General features: G+C 39.7%; 1 protein-coding gene across 1 annotated transcript; it reads right to left on the bottom strand.

The window, feature by feature from the left end:
* Positions 1-4,956: 4,956 nt before the first annotated feature.
* oxld1 (oxidoreductase-like domain containing 1) lies at positions 4,957-8,051 on the bottom strand. Its single transcript, XM_022213733.2, has 2 exons — positions 7,856-8,051; positions 4,957-6,327 (listed from the first exon to the last, which is right to left on the bottom strand). The coding sequence occupies exons 1-2, from the start codon at positions 7,904-7,906 to the stop codon at positions 5,938-5,940; spliced, it is 441 nt and encodes a 146-aa protein (XP_022069425.2). The 5' UTR covers positions 7,907-8,051; the 3' UTR covers positions 4,957-5,937.
* Between the last annotated feature and the right edge of the window lie 8,195 nt (positions 8,052-16,246).

Here is a 16,246-nt window from a genome sequence, read left to right as displayed (position 1 = left end):
CCAAACCCAGTGTGAAACCGGGCCGAAACTAAATATAAAATCAAGTCCAAAAGAAGTGTAAGACAAGGAAAAAACCCAGTCTGAAACACTTCAAAATCTAAGACTAAGTCTGCAACAACTCTAAAACCAAGTCCAAAACCCAATCTAAAACCACATGTAAAATGATTCTAATATAGTCCATAACACCCACTCTAAAACAATTTTAATCCTCTCAAAACTTAGTCTTAGACAAGTCCAATACAGAGGCCAAATTAAGTTGAAAACAAAATTTAAAATCTAATATCAAACCACCCTGAAGAGTCCAAAACCACATTAAAAAACTGTCCAAAACTGGTCTAAAACAATGTAAAAAATGTGTATAAAAGGTCTAAAATCTAATGCCTGAAATCTGTCTAAAATGAAAGACAGGACAGCTTAAAACAGATTAAAACCGTCCACATTCAGTCCACAACCAAGTGGAAAAAGCTGCATATCACCAAGTAAAGAAGCTATCCAAAACCAAAGTATACTGACAGTCAATAGAAACTTTGAGGTAGAAATGTAGGCAGAATTCTACTTGTAGGGGGGATTTAATTATTCATTGTGGATTTACTGATGATCTAGTGCCCTGGTAGTGGAGATAATGATGAGTTGTCATTTTGTCATGATTCATTGCACATGGGTTGGTCACTTTGCAAAAGTGAACCAAATACACACCAAGCAATACTCAGTGAGTATCTGCACAGTTTGAGAATGGGTTTTGAAGGCCTATATAAAGGCCCAAAAAAGGCCACCATTGTTAGTCCAGTGAACAGCATCATGCCGCGTCTATCACATGAACAGCGTCTCCGGGCACTGGGTATGGTGGAGGCCGGTTTGAGCTACAGTGATGTAGCCAGGCGTATGGGCTGTTCCCAACCCACAATCAGAAGCCTGGTCCAAAGCATGCGCCGACGGATTGCTGCCTGCATCCAAGCAGATGGAGGCCATACTCGGTATTGACTGTTGTGACTTTGTGTTTGGCAGGTGCCGTTTTCTTTTGTGAAATTCTTTATTTTGAAATCATTCTTGAAACTTTAGATTTTTGTTTCTGTATGCCAATATGCTAAACAAATGATTCATATGAAGAAAATCCAGTTTCGGGCTTCAAAATAAAAATTATGTTGAAAAATATGGTCTCAAAGTTTTTAATGACTGTCAGTGTACAAGACCAGTCCAAACTAGTCTAAAACAAATCCAAAGCCAGTGTAAAATCTGTAAAGAACCAGTCTGAATCCTGTTTTAACCAAGTCCCAGGTCAGTCTAAAACCAGTGTAAAACCAAGTAAAAATGATTGTTAGGTGAAACCCTAAAACACTGAGACTCATTGATTCTCTCTAATTCTAACTCTGGTATTAAAACTTTAGATGGCACCAACATCAACAACTGTCCACTTTAATGTGACTGAGGCAGGAAAAGGGAAATAAACGTGTAATGTTAAATTAAATTCAGAATGTGCATTAACACGGCTTCATGTTGCAGAGTGACACTTTGCAGCCTTGGCACCGACAGTAATCTGTCCTGAGTCTTTTCCATCACGTCAGTCGTCAGGTTCACAGTTCTGGATGTGATCAGTGAAACGTCTCACTTGTAATCCGCTGTATAACCCAGATCAAATCATAACCGAGCTGCTGCCGGCTGCAGGTCTGCTGTGATCAGTGTTCCCGGGCGAGTGCTGACTCAGCAGAGATCAGGGTCAGAAACTGTTCAGAGATGTCATGAAGGAGCTTCTTCTGACGCGATCCATCAGGTTATTACTGAACGACACGCCTCCAGTGCAATTAAAAACGTTTACGTCAGGAGAGCATCAGAGGTTTTATAAATAGAAGTTGTTCACAAGTGACTGGAATCAAGACAGATGTGGTTTTATTCCATGTTTCTGTATTAATATGTTTATTCTAACATGAAAACACAGTTGGAGCTGGTTTGGTTTGTTGAATAAATCAGCATAATGGTCAAATATAAAGGTTAAGAGAATCAGTTAGAATGTTTCATCCTCAGGAGCAGACACAGTTTTACATGTATGTGGCGCCACCTAGTGACGGTTCTAAAACGGTTTGTTACTGTTATTGAATCGATCCTCAAACATGTGGTCCACAGGCCAAAACTGGTCCCCCAGAGGGTCCAATCCGGCCCTCAAAGTGTAAAAGTTCCAGAGATGACATTAACTGCAGATTGTAAATTAGTAAAAATATAAATTTAAAATAATTTCTAGACCGTGACAAGTTGTTTGGATCATAAAGTAAAACGCTACAGGATGTCCCTGAAGTCTGGACACATAGCAAATCTCATTAACTATAATTTTTTTTGCCTCCATAGATTAAATATGGCTTTTATATTACATTTTTATTTGATTGTCAAATATATATTACATTCATTACATAAAAAATGAGCATATTGGATATAATGCTCTTGAAGATATATATTTTTTGTCTATATGTCTGGACTTCAGGGACACCCTGTGTATCGTTCAGTTCCAGATCCCTCAGACTAAATGTTTTGTGCCTTTTGTAGACACTCTGTGACCTGGAAGTTGTAATGATAAACGGAGGCATAATATTGTTGAAACTGAACTTATTTTTCTTTAAAAATGTCAGGCTGTTTATAATGTTTTGTAAAAAGATAGTTAATTAAATGTGGACATTTCTGGAATTGTACTTTTGCACTAAAACAAAGGAAAATATTAGGAGTTGCTATTATTTATTTGTTATTTTTCTGTGATTTTAATGATCACATGAGATGAAACTGGGCTGAATGTGGAACCTGAACTAAAATGAGTTTGACCCTCCTGCTTTAGACAGAGCAGCGGTGGTGGAAGACATACTCAGATATTGAACTTAAATAAAACCACCAAGACACTTTAAAAGTCCTACATTCTAAACCAGGGGTCGGCAACCTTTAACACTCAAAGAGCCATTTCGACCCGTTTCCCACAGAAAAGAAAACAGCGGGAGCCGCAAAACCCTTTTGGCATTTAAAATGAAGACAACACTGCATGTAGTGATTTTTACCTCTATGCCCTTGTTAATCAGTCGTGATTAATTAATTACAAAGCCTATAATTAGATAGATTCATTTTTTAAATTGTGTCCTACTGTTACGTGCCACAGTCGCTCTCTCGCTCTCTCTCTCTTTCTCTCTGGTTTGGCTCTCTCTCTTCCTTCTGCCTGCTGCTCACCTGAGTGCAATTGGCACTCAGGTGATGAGAGGAGGAGGAGGGAATAAAAGGGACAGGGAGTGGAGAGATTGGAGGCACGACACAGCAGACACCAGGACAGGTAGGCGGGAGTGTTTTCCTTCCTCCGTGGTTTTTTTCCCTCCAAGCAGGTTTTCCCCGTGCATGTTTAGGTGCTGGGGTTTTCGTTGGTTTTCTTCATTGTATTAATTTGGGCTGGAGATCACCGACAGTCTCGTTCTTGGTCTTTTGTTTATTTCAGCCTTAGTTCTTATTTTTAGGTAGTTTAGGGGGAGACGATGGGAGCGACGGCCCACTGCGTGGTTGGCCCAGCGTCTTCCCACTTTTGTTCTTTTGTCCGGGGTCTCCAGCCCTCCTTTGTTTCTGTTTTCGTTGGTGTTATTTTTGTTGATTATCTTGGGGTGGCCAGATAAAGCCTGTGGGTTTAATTGGAGATATTTTGTGTGGCGTCCTTCTGTATATGCTGTGGTCTCTCTCCCCTATTGAGCCTGTGTTTTTCAGTCTATGTGAGGGCTGTAACACCTACCAATAATATTTATCTTACTTGGTTAATGTCGTTTTTGCTCCTGGACCTCATATGTTATGTAATGTTAGCTGGAAATCAGTAATTTGCGAATGTCTATTTAACTTGTAAAATCTATTTATCTTAAGCTAATAACTTTTCTCTGGTAAGTCGCTGCCCTATTTTCCAAGACGACACTCCTCTGACTCTCTGACCTGCTGCCTGGATGCTGGACGTGACATCGAGCCGTGCTCTCGCGAGTAACGTCGTATTACCCTGACATATCAAAGAGTAGATACTGAGCAAGACATTTATCCTTAGTTTACCTTAGTACTGACGAGTACCCGACACAGTGCAGGACTCTGCTGTGAAGGCGGAGACGTGCGGCAGTGGTGTATTTGCGACAATAAAAAAAAGAAATAAATTTGAAGGAGCGACGGCTAGGATTTAGGAATGGTGGCCCACCGCTGCTGAATGAATGTAGAGCAAACACTGGGATCCAAAGATCAACAGGACTCCAAATGAATACCCGCAGGCCGGCGAGTGTCGGAGACTGACGGCTGGTACACATATTTTGACAGACAAAAATTAAGACATTTTATTTTGATGTTACAAGATCACCATAATCTTCAAATTTAGAATTAAATTTAAAAAAAATTAACAATCTAAAATAAAATTTAATAGCCTGCTGATTATTTATTTTCCAAAGTTACAGGAAGCCACAACAGAGGGATGAAAGAGCCGCGGGTTGCCGACCCCTGCTCTAAACCTTTCAGTGTGTGTATTTTCAGAAAAATTTGAAAGTATTGAAGTAGCTGTTCTATTTGTTATACTATTAATCATAGTGTTATTAAATACAAACATGCATGCAGAATTTAATTTTACTTGCTGGTAGAGCTAAATCTGCTCATTTTCTATCTTGTCAGTTTAACCCTCTCAACCCCCCAAAACCAGCAGGTTTAAAAGGTGATTTTAAAAAAAATAAAATTAGTAAAATGACAAAATCAGAGCCAGAACCTGTAAAAACAGATTCTCAACGCGACGGTCTTTAAACTACTGATCTGTGATATACAACTCTATCAGGTAAATGAACTAAATCTAAGCCTAAAATTGGGATATTTTATCCAAATCGCTTTCACCATAAAACCAACCATTTGCACAAGATTCTGTATTTTTTTGTTTTGTTTTGATTTACTGGTGTTTGCTGGTTCTCTCGACAGAAAAAAAACTGAATCATGAAGTTGTTTTAACTCAATAGAAATAACATTTATTTAAGCAAAACATAATTTAAATCTACTCTTAAATACACAGAAGAAAAATAATCACACATTAAAATGTACAAATACTTCAAACTAATGATAAAAAACTGTGCAAACGTGCTGCATGACGAACAGAGAAATGAATGATGCAGATTTTCTTTTTTTTTTATTCTTCACCACTTGCAGACTAAAACTGATTGTGACAATTCAGGAGTTTCTAAAATGTAAAACAGCACTTTTAAACAACCCAGTTCTGTAGTTTTTGGCCTCGTTCCTACCAATAACAATCACGAGAGACTATTTGCTTGACTTTGTAGGAACATCATGAACTTTAGCAGTTACTCCCATCAATCAGACACAACTATAACTCAGGACCACCCGAATAATACTGTGTTGGCCTGAACCAGAGGAGCTCTGAAGGCGTCCTATAGGGTCTGGAACCAGGACGTTGGGTCCTTTGGGTGCTCTGGGAATCAAGCTTCTCCACTGCATCCTGTTAATGCTTGAAGTTTGGAGGTCAAATCAACATCTTGGGTGATCGTCATGGTCCTCAAGTTGTTCCTGATTGTTGTGGGATGTGGTGGGGTGCATTTAGGTGACATTTAGGATTTCCATTTGCATGAAGGAGTGCGTTTGTTCTGGGATGAGGTTCATTTGGGTGTCTAAGTCTCATCGACATGGATGCCAGAATCCAAGGTTTTCCAGCAGAACACCACCTGGTACCAATATGATCAATGTTCTTCACTACTGGTTGTAATGTTGTAGCTGATGGGTGTAATGGGCTGCAGTATTACTGTAACTGAGAGCTGCAATAATAAGTTGCTAGTTGGTAGTTTGCGTTTTCTGAAGACTCAGAGGAGGAGGGAGTGAAAATCTGGAACTGATGAATGGAGTTTGTTCTAAAGTGCTTCTGGTTTCTGACATAAAAACACTCAAACAGTGGTTCCTGTCAGCAGTGATGCGTCACGTCTTCTTTAAGAGTCTGATCTCCATCTTTAGGTAGGTCTTAAGGTTCTCGTCCAGGACGTTCTCCTCAATGGCGGCGAGTGCTCGGTCTCCTCCGTCGTGATAATACGCTAGCAGCTGCTCGGCGTGTTCGATCCAGACGCAGTTGTGGCAGCCGCTCATGCAGCAGTGGGTGGGGGCAGGAGGAGGACCCTGATCAGGAGACCAATCAGATGATCTCTGCTGTGTGTCGGGACAGTCAGAGGAGTCGGTCAGTGTCAGGGGAGGAGGTTCTGGTCCGGATGACAGGCAGCGAATGTTTCCACTGTGAAGGCGAATCCTCAATAACTGCTGAGGACAACGACAGAACCGATGGAGTCCAGAGTGTGAGAGGGAGAGGACGCACAGCTGGAACAGAGAAAACACAATGCTGAGGCACACTGAGTGTATTGAGCCGTATATCACTTATGTGCTTTATATATATATGTGTATATGTACACACACACTTCGTAGCAGCAGGAAGTGAGAGGTGAAAGGTAAAACCCGTCGACCTGAAAGTGGCGTTTGTGACTTGTCAATTTGTCTCATTTTGTGCCACATTTTTGTTGCTTTGTGGCTTGTTTTTGTCATTCTTTGTCTTTGTCGTTTTGTCTCGTTTTTGTCGCTTTGTGTCTTTTTGTCATTTTATGTCTCTTGTTGTTTTGTCTTGTTTTTGTCGTCTTGTGTCTCATTTATGTATTTTTGGGTATAGTTTTTGGTATAATGCCAAACTTTTGACACTACCAGTCAAAGTTTGGACACACAATGGTTTTTATTAACTTGAAATAATTATTGCAGCTGAGATGTTGGCAACTTAGCCTTAAAAATTTACAATTAAACAGTCAGAACCTCATCAGCTTCCTCTATGTTCTAGTAATGTGATTAAATTTTGATTTATAGGTTTGTTTACATTTACGGAGAGCTGCAACAGTAAATTGCAGCTCTATACGAATGCAGCTCTAAACTACCATACGAATCTGCAACTACTTCAATATTTTTTTTTGATCAGTTTGTGTAATATTTCTAAGGGCAAAAAACAAGTCCAAATTCTCTCAGGGTTCTTAAATCTGACTATTTTCTAGTTTCTTTCCGCCTCAGTGACAGTAAACTGAAAAATGGGTTGTGCATAAATTAACACATTTGTCAATATTGGCTTTAGGAAACACTGATCAATATTTTTCAACATTTTCTGACCAAACAACTGATCGATTAATGAAGAAAATAGTGGACAGAGATTGCTTTTAGGTAACATCCAAAACAAATCATGGTGACTTCTCAACTACATGGTTGAGTGTCGACAGGTGTGTCCCCTGTGAGTGTCCCCATGGCCTGCAGAGTGTAGGGAAACACCTGGGGATGTTTGTGGGGCACTACATGCAGAGGCCTTGTTTACCAACTCACAGCTCTCTGGTAGGTCTAGAGGCTGAGAAATAACCACTTAAAGATGCAAAAAACGCTGGCGAGGCTTTTTATAGCCCAAATTCTGAAAATTTCAGACCCCCACAACTCAGAAACTATTTGAGCTACAGGCCTACAATTTTGCATAGAAAGTACTTTTGTGACTATCTAATGGAATACAAATTTAGAACTAATTTGAAAATGGTGCGGCAACCACCATCTGGTGAAACCACACGGAATGACCCTATTGTTTGCTGTTCAACATAACTCTGAATGTTTTGCCTGTAGGCTTTAGTAAACGTATCTTTATTAGACGTCCAATTTAAGTATATAATCGTTAAAAATGTGATTGCGTAGCGTTACTCTTGTAATCAAAACACCCCTCGCTGTTACCATAATAGTAATAACTCAGGGCATTTGTTGTAAATCTTTATAACGGGTTAAAACCAAAGGTGAGGTCAAGCTAAGTAGCTTCTGGACCGTTAGCTTAGCCACCAACCTTCTGTAAAGACACCGACGACCTCACGGCATTTACGCCCAAACACAGCATCGTGGGAGCGAACGGGACGCTTCGTTATGTGTCCGTGTTCATATTATTAAAAATAAAGTTTAAATAAAGCTGTTGCCTCCTGGAGTTATAACAGCCACCGTTTTAGCTGCCTTGCTAGCCAGTTGCGTCACTTCATATCTTCCGGTTTGACGTTTGTGCGTTGGTGATAAACAAACACATTGATTGGCCGAGAGAAACTATTGCAACCAATCAAATGGCAGTCTTGTAAACTTTGAGCCAATGGGAAGCATAGGATAGTTTGTGGGCGGGTTATAAAGACGAGCTGCATTTCCCACCTCTGGCCAGCAAATGTCAGTATTTTACATCTATTTGTTACGTAAAGGTGCAAACGAAACATAAAATATCTGCATTTTAAGGATCAAAATTTGCGTTGCTTTTTGAAAACTGCAGTACATTTTGATGTATAATATTGTAATACATATTATTCATCTTCAATAAGAGAACAAGACTACATTTAAAATGCATTTGACTAAAAGTAAGTAAAAACAGTAAATACAATATAAAATTTTACCTATGCATCAAAGAATCAGTACTAACATTCTAGTAATATCATATAATAATTCACTCAGAGGGTTTGCTTTGAAACTTAAAATACATTAATTTAAACAATATGCTGTATTATTTGATGCATATTTTTGTTATTAATCATAAGAAATCATTGTAATGTGTTTATTTTTCGCTCTTGCCATGCACCACTTAACAGGCCCAGCTAAGTGCACTGAATTAGCCGAACAGGCAGCATGTGCCTAGTCAGGACCAGGTCATCAGTTATCAAACAATTTCTATTCAGCCGTGCAGATCAACACTCTGATGAGGGCCTATCTGTCTCCTCTGTGTTGGCAATTTCTTTTAGATGAATTGTGTGCTTTATCCTCACAATTATCTTCCCCTTTCTTCCTCTGGATTAACATTTGAAAAGCAGGGAGGACATTTTCCATTTAATATCGATTGTGATTTGCCATCTTTGTGCTGGTGCTGCCATGTGGGAGATTAAAATCTGATGTAAATGACGACAACTACTTAAAATTAAGTCAAGCAATCAAACGACAAAGAGACGCAAGAGGACTACAAAGAGACAGAAAGTGACTGAGACACAAAATGACCGACAAAGAAACTCCAAATGACCACAAACAGACTAAAAATGTTGTCAGATATTTACAACGGACACGAAATGACCAGAAAGACACAGAGGCATAAAACAACCACAACAAAATGCAAAATAATCGCAAAACATATGACAAAATTGAATTTAAAATCTCTTGTGCAAGTGGATGGCACATTGAGTCCTTTACCAGCAGAGGACACTTTAGATTATTTCATTTTAATGTCAAGAATCGTGAACATACAAAACATTTGGCTCCCGCATGCTGAATGTTTAGAACTTTAATGGCAGTAAATATGGTGTTGGGTGCATAATGACTGTTTTTTGGTTGGGTTGTTGTGATTTCACACCCAGAACTTGAAACTTCTCCGTCCCACCTCTCATACAGAAAACCGACACTGTTTTACTGCAACTGGAGTCACATTTAAGTTACATAATGTAAAAAGAAGCTGTTACAGAGGCACCAGAATGTTTCTCCTGCAGGTACTTTCACTGACCCAGATTTAAACGGAAGAGCTTTAGAGCCACAGTAAAGCAGGTTTAGTCAGTGTAACGGCTCCTTTATGCTCATGAGTGATCCCTCTGCTGATGGCTGCCACTTTTTTCAGTGTTTGACCTGTTCGCCGGTGCATGAGGAGGTGTGTGTTTGTAGTGCGACTCCCTGTGGACCTTGGTGTTTGCAGTCCACGTCCATGGTAACGTGGCGTGGAAACGCAGCAGCTGCAGGGCCTGGCCTCAGATACCAGGTGTGTGATGGGGCGTGTTATCTCCCAGAGGTCCACGGTGACAAAGTGACTTTATCCCAAGGAGAGGCGCTCCCTGAGCTGCAGTCCCACAGCTTTATTGACACATGAAGAAAATGTCACTTTAAAGGCTGAAAGAAGAGCAAACAGCGGCTGCACAGTAACCATTAGACTTTAAAGAGTAGCTGCACACACAGATGTTATGTTTAAAATGCTCCATCATTCAGTCTTATCACAGTGACTTCATGGTTTTCATCCCACACAGGTGTGTTACACAGAGGAGTGGCTCATGTTTCACCCTAAAGCTAAAAGCAAAGAGATGATTTGTTTCTGTTAATAGAATAATGTCATTGTGTAGATAAGCAGATGACTTTCACATTACAGCTTTATTTTGTTAAAATAAACAATGGGTTAGTCAAAGGCCTACAAAGAAACACAAAGTAGCTACAAAATGATGATAGAGATGTGAAAGGACCGCAAAAAGACAAACTGATCACAGATGGACACAGATTGACCACACAGACACACAATGACCATTAATAGATATAAAAACAACTAAAATCAACACAGAATGACCATAAATAAAAACAAATTAACCACAAACAAACTTACACTGGCCACAAACAGGAAAAAAACAACCAAAAATCCCCATAAAATGACCCCAGAGGCAATTTAAAAAATGCTAAATGACCAGAGACACAAAATGGCCACAAAAATGCATACGACTGTTAATGGACATATAACAACAAAAATAAACAAAAAATGACCACAAAGAGACTCAGTGACCATAATTATACACAAAATGACCACAAATAGACAAAAAATGACCATAGAGGCACAAAATAACCCCAAAGAAACACAAATTGATCACAAAGACATAAAATGACCACATAGAGACACAAATTAAGAGAAAAGTGACAAGGAAATGACCACAATGAGAAACAAAATGACCACAACAAAACATAAACTGATCAAACAAAAATCAACCAAAAAACCCTATACAGAATGACCACAGAGATACAAAAAGATACAAAATCACCACAGAGACGTACAATGATTGTTAATAGACATATAACAACAAACACAAAATGACCACAAAGACTAAATATAATGACAATAGAATGCAAAACACAAAGGAACACAAAATGATCATACAGAGAAACAATTCAAGAGAAAAACTGACAAAAAAGAGACCCAAAATGATCACAAAATGACCATAAATAGAAACAAACTAACCACAAACAGACGAATTTCCACCAAAAAAAAAACTGACAAATGACCACAAAGACAATTAAAAAAAAAAAAAAAAGATAAATAGACACAAAATGGCCATTAGTAACACAGACTTTACTGCAATCACGCTCCACAGAAACCCACGGCTTTATTGACACATAAAGAAAACGTGGCATTAAAGGCTGAAAGAAGAACAAACAGCGGCTGCACAGTAACCATTAGACTTTAAAGAGTAGCTGCACACACAGATGTTATGTTTAAAATGCTTCATCATTCAGTCTTATCACAGTGACATGGTTTCATCCCACACAGGTGTGTTACACAGAGGAGTGGCTCATGTTTCACCCTAAAGCTAAAAGCAAAGAGATGATTTGGTTCCACTAATAGAATGATTTCATCATGTAGATAAGCAGATGACTTTCACATTATGTATCTGATCTGCTTATTTAAGTTTTCTGATTATTGCAAAGAAAAAAGGACCACAAATAAACACAGAGTGACAGCAAAGAGACAAAAACTGACCATTAAGAGACACAAAGAGACATAAAATGACCATAAATATACACAAATTGACTACAAAGAGATGAAACTGATCACAAAAAGACACAAATCAACAAAAAAATACACAAAATGACCATAATTATACACAAACTGACAGCAAATATACAAAAAATGACCGAACTAAACCACAAAATGACCATAATGACACAGAAATTGACCACAAACAGACAAAAAATGACAACAAAGACACAAAATGACCATAATTACCTAGAAATTGTCCACAAAAACAAAAAATGACAAAAACGTGAAATGACCACAAATAGACAGACATAAAATTATGATAGACAAAAAATGACCACAGAGACACAAAAAGACCACAAAGAGACAAAAAAAATGACCACAAAAAACCCAAAATGACCTCAAAACGACAAAAGAAAATGGCCTTAAATGGACAAAAAATGACCACAAAGAGGCACAAAACGACCACGGAGACAAAAAGTGACCATAATTGTATATGACTTGAGCACACATAGATAAAAATGACCACAAACAAACATAAAATGACTTCAAAGATGACCATGATTACACAAAAATTGAGCACAAATAGACCAAAAAATTACCACAAAAATCACAAAATGACCAGAGGGGAAAAGCGACCATGAAGAGACAAAAAAAGACCACAAAAAACCCCAAAATGACCTCAAAATGACAAAGTTTACCTGAGAGAGAATAAATGACCACAAAGAGACACAAAATGACCATAATTGCACATGAATTGAGCACAAATAGACAAAAACGACCACAAACAAACACAAAATGACCTCAAAGGCTTGAAATAATGACAAGAATGTAAAGTGATCACAATGAAAAACAAGGCAACTAAAAGACACAATAAACAATATTGATTGGAAAATAATCAATAAATAACTATAAACATGCAAAAGGAGAGATCAAAATGATATCAAACACAAAAGGACCATAAAGAGACTGACAAAGAAAGATACAACGGCTAATTAAATGCACAAAATGATGACAGTGAGACCTAACACCACTAATAAATGCACTTTTTTACCACGTGATTGTCGTCTGCATACAGTAACACCTTTAGTTAAGTACATGCTGGTTTTTGGACCAAACTCAGAAGAAGTTGTCTTTGTTTACGGGGATCTCTGTTTAGGCGATCTGTTTGGTATCAGCCTGTGAGGTATGTCAGGTATGTGAGCGGTGAGGAGGTCCTTCTCCTTCAGATTGCCACCAGCCTCCCCTCACCACCAGGCCGCTCATAGATTAGGTTTCTCTCAACACCTTTTCCCTCTGAAGCCCTGCTTTGGCTTCGGCAGTCGTTTTCTCAGAGGCCCCCAGGCTGCAGATGGAGGGAAACAGTCGGCCACATGACGAATATTTAAAGAAAAGAGGCTCACGGCACAAAAACTATTTTTATTTAGTGAGATATTTCTGAAAACTTTCACATGACCCACAGTTCATTCTGAGGACTCCCAAGGGCTTTAATGAACCCCAGAGGAGCTGCAACGGCTTCTCTCTGCAGACGAGTAGGAGGGTTCCCTGAACAACTGGATATGTTATTTTCAGACATTCACAGCACGATGAGAGGGATTTCTGTATTTTTTAGTATAGAAACACACACAGCTTTGTTCGTTTCTGCAGGATTAACTTCATTGCCGATAATCCAGCTGAAAGCTACGACGGCCTGGCAGCATTTCTAACAACATGTTGAATGTTTAACAGAACTGTGACATCCCTCGAGGAAGATTCTACAGACTCAAAATTGCAAAATGCATCAGTAAAAGTCACAAAAAAGACCACAGAGAGCATCAAAATATCAACAAAGGGCCATAAAATAATACAAACCAATGCAAAATGACCATAGAGACACGAAACGACAACAAAGAGACACGAAACGTTCGTAGAGCAACACAAAAAAGAACCACAGACACAGAAATAGACTACAAACACAACAAAATGACTACAAATACACAAAACAACCACAAAGAGATGAAAAACAACCACAAAGACACCTAAAACAGACACAATGAGACACAAAACAACCACAAAGACACACAAAATAACCATAGAGACAGAAAACAACCACAAAGAGACGCAAAACATCCATCCATCCATCCATTTTCTTCCGGTTATTCGGGGCCGGGTCACGGAGGCAGCAAGCGAAGCAGGTTGTTCCAGACGTCCCTCCCCCCAGTGACGCCCTCCAGCTCTTCCTGGGGGATCCCGAGGCGTTCCCAGGGCAGACAAGATATATAATCCCTCCAGCGAGTTCTGGTTCTACCCCGGGGTCTCCTCCCAGACGGACGTGCTCAGAAAACCTCCAAAGGAAGTCTTCCTGGAGGCATCCGAATCAGGTGGCCAAACCACCTCAACTGGCTCCTTTCGATACGAAGGAGCAGCGGCTCTACTCCGAGCTCCCTCCGGATGTCTGAGCTCCTCACCCTAACTCTAAGGCTGAGCCCAGCCACCCTATGGAAGAAGCTCATTTCGGTCGCTTGTATCTGCGATCTTGTTCTTTCGGTCAGTACCCAAAGCTCATGACCATAGGTGAGGGTTGGAATGTAGATGGACTGGTAAATCGAGAGCTTCGCTTTACGGCTCAGCTCCCTCTTCACCACGACGGTCCGGTACAACGCCCGAATTACTGCTGACGCCGCACCAATCCGCCTGTCCATCTCTCGCTCCATTTTCCCATCACTCGTGAACAAGATCCCAAGATACTTAAACTCCTTCGCTTGGGGAAGCAACTCCCCCCCCCAACCCGACACAAAACAACCACAAAGAAATGAAACATGACTGCAGACGGACTCAAAATGACCGACAGGAAGCAACAACAAAGACACACAAAACAACTACACTTAGATCAAAAACGAGCACAAAGAGACACAAAACGGCTACAGAGAGCCATAAAATAACGACGGACACAAAATGACTAAAAAAATTATATCAAATGACACAGGGGGACAGAAAATTAACACAAAAATATACAAACCGACTACAAAGATCCACAAAATGACCACAGTGACCTCCCTGCTGTCCTTATGTGGGAAAGACTCTTGGGCCTGTAATCCAAACACAGATAAGAATTTGAGAACTTGTAGCTATTTGTGTACTTTCTGACCTCCACCTTAAGACTAAACCCGGTGTTTCCCGCTCCAGGCTCGTTGTGTAGCGTTTATGTAACACAGTTTTGCGCTGCTGCGGTGTTGTGTAGCGTTTGTGTTATCTGGCCTCTCTAATGCGGCTCTGATTCAGCCTGAATGAAGAAGTGTTTTCTGGCTGCAGCTGTGTCAACAGTCTGGACAAACAGCTTCACTACGGGGAAAGTGGCACCGAGGTTTCACTTCGTGCTGCACCTCCAACCAACATCCCAAAATACACAGCGGCGAGTGTGATAGCAGCATCTACCTCCGCCTGAGGATGAGCTCAGCGCCGATGAAAAGCTAGCGGGGAGGTGTTTTGGTGCTCAGGTGTCCTTGGTCAAGGTCTTCCGGCTGACTCACAGCGCCAGCTTTGTCCTGAGCGCACAAAGACCACAGTGTTCGCTCAGCGGCCACAAAATGACAAGTCAGTGACACAACTCGGATGGTGACTCGTCACAAACGGCAGAAACATGTTTGTGTGTCTGTGTGAGGCTGCAGCAGGAGACTGGAGGAAACAAAGAGCTGAGAAATCAGTGGAGAACCTCAGTGAAGATAAATTTTGTTTCTTTCAGTAGTGGCAGATGTAAGTAATAAGATATGATCCACTGTGGTTTTTACATGCATCCTCATTAGTAACAGCTGTGTATTTTCTGCTTAAGAGTTAAATCTGCTGAGAGGAAAAATGACCACAAAGAGATGCAAAATGACCTCAAAGCAACAGCAAACGACTACAAGATACACAAAATGAACCAAAAAGACACAACATGACAAAGCAAAGACACAAAATGTCACAGAAGACACCAAACAATTACAAAGATGCACAAAATGATCAGACATTCAAAATGACCACAAAAACTCTCCAAATGACCACAAAGAGAATATAAAGAGACAAAAAATGACCACAAAAAGGCACAAAATGACTGCAAAGATGCACACAAACACCACAGAGGCACAAGATGAGCAGATATAGACACAAAATAAATACAAAGAGATTAAAATTGTCCACAGATACAAAATGAACGCAAAGAGATTCAAGATCAAAGGAGACACAAAATGACCACAAAGAGGCAAAAAACAACCACATAGACACAAAATGACCACAATGATTCTACAATTTCATTTAGCAGACACTTTTGTCCAAAGCGACGTACAACACAAGCAAGAATTCAGACATAAGGAAAAACCTGTAGTAAGTGCAAAAAGTGCGATTGGTCAAAGCAATGATACACCAAAATGACCAAAAATAGACACAAAATGGCTACAAAAACATGCAAAATCATCCCAAAAGCACCAAAAATTGCTATAAAGAGACAAAAAATTACAATAGTGACACAAAACAACCACAAAAAGAAACAAAATGTGACTACAGTGTGATTACAAAGAGGCTTAAAATGACCGCAAATGAACACAAAAGACACAAAACGATGGTAAAAAGACAAAATGACCACAAATAGATACAGAATGATGACAAAAAGACTATAACGAGACACAAAATTACCACAAAGAGGCACAAAACTACAAGGGGACACAAAGTGACTGCAAAGATACACCAAAAGACCAAAAAGAGATGCAA

The sequence above is a fragment of the Acanthochromis polyacanthus genome, chromosome 19, assembly GCF_021347895.1.
Source record: "Acanthochromis polyacanthus isolate Apoly-LR-REF ecotype Palm Island chromosome 19, KAUST_Apoly_ChrSc, whole genome shotgun sequence".
NCBI lineage: Eukaryota > Metazoa > Chordata > Actinopteri > Pomacentridae > Acanthochromis > Acanthochromis polyacanthus.
This window is presented reverse-complemented; position numbering and strand designations above follow the sequence as displayed.